Source organism: Sorex fumeus, unplaced genomic scaffold, assembly GCF_029834395.1.
Source record: "Sorex fumeus unplaced genomic scaffold, SorFum_2.1 ptg000086l, whole genome shotgun sequence".
NCBI classification, from domain to species: Eukaryota; Metazoa; Chordata; class Mammalia; order Eulipotyphla; family Soricidae; genus Sorex; species Sorex fumeus.
In genome coordinates, this window is record NW_026606143.1 from 15,923,922 (window position 1) to 15,932,517 (window position 8,596).

An 8,596-nucleotide genomic window follows, 5' to 3' on the forward strand; every position below is an offset into this window, starting at 1 on the left:
TCCACTTCAAGTCTTTCTCCTGTCACTTAAATATTTGTCCAACTTTGTATCTTTTTAGCTCTTCTTTCCTGACTTCAGTTCTTGTGGATTCTCCAGCCATTTGTACATTAAGTGAATTATTGTTTCAACATGCTCTTTTATGATGTTTTCTATTCCCAGTTTGTATATGCTTAATTTTACTTTTCTCCAAGTTTAATAACCTTGGATAATGTCATTACTACTCTACTTTTAAAAGCATCTAGTGATATTTTGGGCCTAGAGAAGATACAGGTTTTTAAAATGTTTTTCTCAGATGTGTGTGTCTTTTTGTTATGAAGAGCATCTTTTGGTGTGCATGAGAAGCATCTAAAAATGGAGGCCCAGGGACCACAGCTCACGTGGTTTGTCTATCCAGGCTGCGCAGTTCAATGTGGTTCTGCTCAGGCCCAGAGGTGCCGATGATCTCCAGTGCTACACTTGACAGTGCTTGGGGAAACCATTATTTATTGGAGATAAAACTTAGAACCTCTGCACGGCAGGCATGTGCTCCATTGAGCTATGGTGACATTTTTGTCTTTGCTGCTAAATAATTACTGTGTAAATGAGGGGACTTGAAGGACTACCAGAAGTTTTGTTTGTTTTAACTTTCTTCCTTACCACTACTAACAAAATAGCATCCAAATAAAGGCATGTCTTTATAGAAAATAACTGTTCATGGGAACTTAAAAAAGCATTGTATGTAATCAGATCAATAGTGGGCCATAAAAATGCTGTATAAAAGTAGAACTAATCAATTGATATAATTCTTCATCATTTTAATAGTGATCATTATTGAATATTGCCTGTGTTGTGGACAATTTATAGGGAAAAGACACTTATAGAAGTGATCCACTTATAGGATGAACAAGAGAAGTTTAGAAACATTGGAAATATTTAATGTCAATTTTACGGTTGCCATTATATTTATTTTTGTTGACAAGAATATGCTAAAGTGTTTGAAAGCCTCTTTATATGTATTTTTATTTGACACTTTAAAGTGCATTATAGAGCTATTTATGATTAGGTAAATTTTATTGACTTACTTTTTTTCTTTCTTGCCCAAAAATTAATAAGGAAGGTTATTTTCCTAAATAATGATTTTTAACTATTGTTAAGATGGCTTTACTTAAATAAGGCAAGCATAGATAAATAAAGGAAAGAGCTTGTTGCTAACTTTTGCCATCACCACCTTAAAGAACACAAATTTCATATTTACATTAAAAAACATATTCCTGTTGTTGATCATTTACTAGGAAAATGGGCCATTTGGTGACATATTATTCTAAATAACAGATAAGTGAAACATACTTCCAGACATTTGGCTCTTGATAACAGCCTATAACTAAAATATTTTAAATAGCATGCTGTCACCTTACAAACTGTTACACTGAAAAGGCAAAAGTCAATACTCATGTGAGATGTAACTATACACCTGCTTTGTGTGAGTTTATGTATCTGTGAACTGAAGCTCTTCTTTTACATTGATTTTTGTTATAGCAATTAGTTTTCTCTTCTTGTGCAAGAGATTAGAAATAATAGTTTTGTGATATAATAGAAGCATTGAGAATTGAAGATAATCCATGATCTATGTTCTCAGTGTACTGCTGCTTAATTTAAGATACATAGGTAAGGAATGAATGTCATAATTATTTATTGCCTACTTAGAAACTGATGAAAGATGGGTTTTGTGTCAAATAGTCATCTGTGGAAAGACTCCACCTAATTTAAGCTATGTGACCTCAACTTATAAAAATGGGACTAATAACATTACATTTTTAAGTCTTGAATTGTTTGATACATTTAAAATAATGCTAATTTTACACGCAGTTTTTTGGGTTACTCTCAGAAATTATTTTGACTCTTGAATATGTGGGGATAGGGAAACTGACCACAACATAGTCAAAACTCTGCATATAACTTTGAATTTCTCCAAAATGTAACCAGTTGTTCCCCATTATTATTTGAGGATTTACTTGGATACTAAAGTAATGCATACTTATAAGGGCTCTGAGTCCTTATAGTCTTAGGGTATCCAAAGATTCTGCATCAGCAGAGTCAGTCAACTGACATACATGGTTGGTAGAGTCTTAAATGTAAAACCCACAGGTATAAAAAGCCAGCTGCACAAAATATCAAAATTATAAAGCAATTCAATAATAAGTGGATACACATAGTCAAGGACCAACTTTGCAATAAAATGCAGGCTCTTCTTTGGAAAGTAGTCTAATAATTTTATTAAAAATGCAGTCTATTCATTTTATATAAAGATTAAAGTTTTAATTTTACTTCATTATTATTTCAACCAACATTGTCTTACCGATTGCTTTCGCACACCGGTAGGGCGTTTGCCTTGCACGCAGCCAACATGGCCGACCCGAGTTCGATTCCTCCGCCCCTCTCGGAGAGCCTGGCAAGCTACCGAGAGTATCTCGCCCGCACGGCAGAGCCTGGCAAGCTCCTTGTGACGTATTCGATATGCCAGACACAGTAACAACAAAGTCTTATTACTCCCTTGATATTCAGGGATCTCTCCAGGTAGGACTCAGGATCATATATGGTACTGGGAATCAAACCTGCATCAGCCATGTGCAAGCCAATCGCCTTACCTACTGTACTATCCCTCTAGTCCCTCAAGTTAATTTTTAAACTTTTGATTATGGATGTGGAAGGTAGTACAGTATTTTTTTAATTTTTCCTTTTACATTATCTTAATTTTTCTTTTTCTAGACAGTCACTGAAATCATACTCATGTATTTTTAGTAGAGACATTCATAGGTAGCACATTTCAATTTTGGTTGTTTTTTCTTTTATGTGTGTGTGTGTGTTTGAAACACACGAGGCAGTGCTCAAGGCTCTGTACTCAGGAATCACTCCTGGCAGGATCAGGGGAACATATGGGATACCTGCGGATTTAACTCAGGTCAGCTGCATGCAAGGGAAGCACTGTACTATTTCTCTGGCCTCTACATTTTCAACATTTAAATAACTTTAGGAATCTATATATTCCTTGTGTAAGTCTTCAAGAGTTACTGAACCTCAAAAACAGATTATAATAGTCTATGTTTACACAGACTTTAACCAATTCTTGTATTATTGGTCTGAACTGCTATTTGATCTTAAGTCTTCTAACAAGAAACTTAGGTTTTTTTCTGTGATTCCATAAGAGTTTAATATGTAGTAGACTTTCATAAAAATATTATTGAATTTAGTACTGAATATAGATCCACAAAATATCAGTACTATATTAATAAGGGTTTGATAGTTCATAATGCTGATTTTTTAATAAAAAAAACAAATAAATATGATCCACTTTTATTAGATAAACTATGATAACCCCCAAGAAAATTTTGTAAACAAGTTCCATATAGCAGGCTTGAAGGATTTTCAAATTAACAATGACTTCTCAGCTTTGAGATATTATTTGCATATGTTTTATACATTTAATGTTTACATTTTGATTATTTGATACACATGCATTGCAAAGTGATGAACACAATAAAATTAGCAAGTGCATCACTGAATTTTTTGGTATGTGGTGAAAACATTGAAGATTTTCTGTCTATGTCAGGGAGATATTACTAGGGGTGAGTAAGGTCCTTACCTTGCATGCTAATGACCCCAGTTTGATCCCTAATACTGTATACAGTTCCCAAGCCCGCTAGGTAATATCTGTGAGCAAATAGCCAGATTTAAGCTCTGAAAACAGCAAAGAATGCTTCTAACCCCCTGCCCCAAATAAAATATTTACTTTCTTACCAGTAAATATTTTATTTTACAATCGAATGCCAAACACAGTAACAACAAGTCTCATGATGGAGACGTTACTGGGCCCGCTCGAGCAAATCGATGAACAACGGGAAGACCGTGACCGTGACTGTGATCATTATAAAAGTCTATAATATTGCATTGTTAACTATAGTTGTTATACCAAACATTAGATTCCCAGAATTTATCCATATTTGAATTGGAATTTTGTAAGCAGAACCAACATCTTCTAATACTACTGGCCATAGATCACTTCTGGCCATGTTCAGGGGGCTATATAGCATGCATTCTTTAATAGAAGAAAATTAGAATGTGAGAGTTATTTGTTAAAACATATCTTAATAAGATCAATAATAAAATAATAAGACCTTGAAGTAGAGTGTGTTGAAACAAGACTTTACTTGTTTACATGCAGTGCCTGAGTAAAGTCTTAGTAATAGGAAAAATCATTTATGAAGGTATGTAAGTATAAAGTGACACATTGTTTGGAGTCTCAAATGCTGGAGAATATTTGTTTAAACATGTGTGTGTGTCAGGGTGTGGCATGGGGAGGTTTGTTTATATTTATAGGTATGTTTAGGCGAACTTGGAGATTTAACAAACATATTATTTGACTAGATTTTCACTGTATCACTGTTGTTCCCATGTTCATCGCCTTGCTCAAGAAGGTGCCAGTAACATCTCCATTCATCCCAGTCCTGAGATTTTAGCAGCCTCTCCTTACTTGTTCTTCCCAACGCTGCTGTAATGGAGGCTCTTTCAGAGTCCGGGGAATGAGAGCCACTATTGTTACTGTTTTTGGCATATTGAATATGCCACGGGTAGCTTACCAGGCTCTGCTGTGTGACCAGGTTTTAAGTTGTAAAAATATACTCAGGGAGAAGAGAGATAATTAAATTAGAAAATTATTTAGAAAATCAAAATGCAGTGGTAATATAAATTCAAGATTATGGTGAGAAATTTGGGGGTAGGGTGAAATTCTAGGTCTTCTATTAGAGGAATACATAGAAGAGAACCGGCACTTAAGTAGACAGTGTTACAAATTTCAAATGAAATAGAAAATTTGCACATAAAAAAGACATTGATACTTTCCTATAAGAATGAAATATAAAAATATACTTACAATTAAATTTATTAATAAGTTTCCTTCATTAATGGAAGCATAGCACAGCGGGTAGGGCATTTGCCTTGCATGTGATGCGGCCGACTGGGCCAACCCGGTGTTCCATTCCTCTACCCCTCTCTGATAGCCCGGGAGCTACCGAGAGTATCTTGCCCACACGGCAAAGCCTGGCAAGCTACCCGTGATGTATTTGATATGCCAAAACAGTTTCAACAATTCTTGCAATGGAGACGTTACTGGGTCCGCTCAAGCAAATCGATGAACAACAGCAGGACAGTGCTACAGTGCTAAGTGCACTCTAGATCTATGCTACAAATATTTCTAACTAAAATTTTCCTGTCCTGGACAATTTTAGCTGTTATTTTGTAAATGTACAGAAAATGCTTGATTTTAAAAATTTTGTGTATAAATTTTTAATTGCTATTAATAAAATAGAAGATCAATTCAGTAGAATAAATAAGGTAGCATATATGATGTTACTGTGGAGCTTTGCTCATCTTGCCTATTTTTGCATATTAAATTTAGAAGGAACTTGAAGCTTCCTATAATTCTATACCTGTGTAAATGTTTAAGCTTCCTATAGTTATGCACATATTTTCATATTTTCCAAAAGGGTAGAGAAAGAGGGAATGTGCCTGCCACAGAGGCAGGGAATGGGAAGGGATGGGAGTGGCTGGAGGGATACTGAGAACATTGGTGTTAGAGAATGGACACTGGTGGAGGGATGGGTGCTTAATCATTGTATGACTGAAACTCAATCATGAAAGTTTGTAAGTCTGTAACTGTATTTAACAGTGATTCAATAAAAAAGTCTTTCTCAAAATTGAAAAATATATATTTAATATTTTTATATTTAAATTTAGGTATATAGTTTTCAATATTTGGTGGGAAGGGTGTTTCAGGCCATACCTGGTATTGTTCAGGCTTATGCCTGGCTCTGTGCTTAGGGAACAATATCTAGTGCCAGGGTTTTAGCTGGAGTTGGCCATATGCCAGGGAAGTGCCTTAACCCCCTCTACAGGCCTGTAGTTTTCTTTCTTTCTTTCTTTCTTTCTTTCTTTCTTTCTTTCTTTCTTTCTTTCTTTCTTTCTTTCTTTCCTTCCTTCCTTCCTTCCTTCCTTCCTTCCTTCCTTCCTTCCTTCCCTCTTTCTTTCTTTCTTTCTTTCCTTCCTTTATTCTTTGCTTTTTGGGTCACACCCAGTGATCCTAAGGTTTACTCCTGGCTCTAAACTCAGAAATTACTCCTGGTCGTGCTCAAGGGACCATATGAAATAATGGGGATCAACCCAGGTCAGCCGCATGCAAGGCTTAGCTGCTGCACTATTGCGCCAGCCTCACCCTGTAGTTTTCAATGTTTTGGTGAGCTTGATAAAGTTCTAGAAGGGGTGATAATTATCTATTAAAGCACAGTTAATATATTTTAACTATAGATTTCAATTTTTGGTTAAAATAATGACCATAATTCATTACAATCTTAATATAAGTGGAAGCATATGTCTCCTTTTCAACATAATTATGTTCATATTCTACCCATATTCCACTCATAACTAGATAATTTTGAGTTATTCTATTTTTAATAGTTTTACCTATTTCCATAAATAATTGATATAACTATTATATATCTTCAGTGCTACAAAAATGTGAAAAGAGATAGGTACCTATTTGTCTTGTAGTTGATAAAACAATGATGAATCCAAAGAAGACGGTTATTGAGACATTTTTATGAGAATTGAGTGTTAAATTTACAGGTGTTGCAAAATGAGTCTTTGTATCCACTTGAGACTTGCATCATAAAGTGTGTTGGATGTTTAAAATGTTCAAACAAGCAGTGAAGGGTCTTCTTGGCTGTCCTCTTTTAAGAGTGGATACATTCGCAACACTTTCTTCATGGGAGTGTTGACTTGATCATATGTCCATCCCTTAGTTTTAAACAACTTCTCAAGGATCCATGGCATTTCCAAGCCATGGCTTAAAATGTAATCCTTAAAGGCAATTGTTCCATAAAGGTCTTCAAGAATGTCTGGTATAGGACGTCTGTTCCGCATACGTCGGACCGCTGGTTCAAGCAGGGGTTCATCGTTTACTAATTTTGTCCACAAGTAGGGCTTCAGGTACCATGCTCCATACCTAATCTTCATAGGTATGGGTTTATACGGATCTGGTGGCTGCTTAAGTAATTTCTCCCAGTTTATCTCGTCTACGGAAAATTCTGCCGCCTGCTTCTCATTTAGTGCCTTGTTATACCTTAGCTCTACAGGAACTTTGCCTAGAGTCCTTATGCGAACGGTTTGATAAATAGGTTTGTACTCACGACTGATGTCAAAGAGCTTCATGACATAAGGTTCAGTTACGTTCTCTTCTCCTAAACCAATTGCCCATGCGCAGAAGTCATGAACCACTTTAGGTACATCTAGTGGCTCTTTGATCTCCGAAACCTTCGGACTCTTTTTCTTGGCCTTCTTCTTCTTTCTCTCCTCCACCTCCTCCTCCTCCTCCTCCTCCTCGTCCTCCTCCTCCTCGTCATAGTCCTCCTCCTCCTCCTCGTCATAGTCCTCCTCCTCCTCCTCGTCATCCTCCTCGTCCTCCTCGTCCTCCTCCTCCTCCATTTCACGTGTTTCAGAAATCTTCTTGAGCATTGTCACAAAAATTTCAACAGGATGTCCTCTAGGAAAGGATTTCCTGCGACTTTCTGGCTGTATTAGGGGCTCCATCCAAGGCAACGTTGGCTTCTTCAGTTTCTCATCCAAGTAGGGCCCCTCTATCACTTTTAATAACATCTCTTCCCTTTCCTCTTCTTCCTCTATTTGGGGGTAGATAGTAAAATACTGCTTGGTCACAAGAGTTTCCTCGGAGGGATGCTTGGGGGGGCATACTTTAGTCCTTATCCCCTCTAACACTTTCGGAAGTGATTGACCACTTGGCACGAGACGCAGCTTTGGTTTTTCAGGCAAGACTTTGGGACTCTTTGGGGGAGGAACAGGTTTGAGAACTTTATGAGGAATCCTGGGGAGAAAACTATCCTTAGGGTGACGGATGATTATATTGTCACAAGGTCTACAGCCATTCCTGAAGTCATCCAATCCCTCCTGTACAAATACCCACCGACGACTGTTCAGGGAACTGCGGAGTTTCAGTGGTACTTTCTTGTGCTTCGCCAAACACTTGGAAGGTAGTCTTTCTTTGTACCAAGGGTTACAGTTCATGCCCAGGGGCATAGGTTCCAGCTGCCCAGGCCCAAACAGCCACTTCTTGTCCACCGACATGGTGCCCCAGGCCGGTGGGCCACCAGCAGCTTGGTGGTTTGTTTATATCAGCCTTTTTGGTTGCTAGGAGACCACAGAAGCGGCTGCAGCCAGATTCTTTTGATGAAGAAAGGTGGGCTGATGTAGGTGCCCCTGCATATGTACGTTCTTCTGGGTTTTAAAGGGCTCATTCCTTTAATTGTAGGTTAGTTAGGATTCCATGGTTTAGATACAGTACAGTTTCCTTTTCCCTTTTCACGGGGTTTTTGGATTGTTTCCAGTTTGAGGCCACTGTTACATAAAGTTGCCACACATATTTGTGTTCTCATCTTTTTATGCATATCCAACTTTGCCATGGGTAAACTTTAGCTAGCAGTTGAATGACAGAATCTCATGATTGTGTAATTTTAAAAGAAACTGCCACTTGAAGGAGCACCGTGAGGCAGTT

At 37.3% G+C, this 8,596-nt stretch overlaps 1 protein-coding gene across 1 annotated transcript; it reads right to left on the reverse strand.

Moving 5' to 3' along the window:
- Positions 1-6,723: 6,723 nt before the first annotated feature.
- LOC130039253 (protein FAM47E-like) lies at positions 6,724-8,169 on the reverse strand. The gene is made up of 2 exons (XM_056131101.1): positions 7,518-8,169; positions 6,724-7,268 (listed from the first exon to the last, which is right to left on the reverse strand). The coding sequence occupies exons 1-2, from the start codon at positions 8,167-8,169 to the stop codon at positions 6,724-6,726; spliced, it is 1,197 nt and encodes a 398-aa protein (XP_055987076.1).
- Between the last annotated feature and the right edge of the window lie 427 nt (positions 8,170-8,596).

What these genes read in the sequence shown, in the direction of transcription:
- LOC130039253 (XM_056131101.1), bottom strand. Translation starts at nt 8,169, where the DNA reads ATGTCGGTGGACAAGAAGTGGCTGTTTGGGCCTGGGCAGCTGGAACCT. An exon ending in CAAGAAGATTTCTGAAACAC is followed by an intron (nt 7,269 to 7,517) that starts GTGAAATGGAGG and finishes CAATTGGTTTAG; the next exon opens with GAGAAGAGAACGTAACTGAA.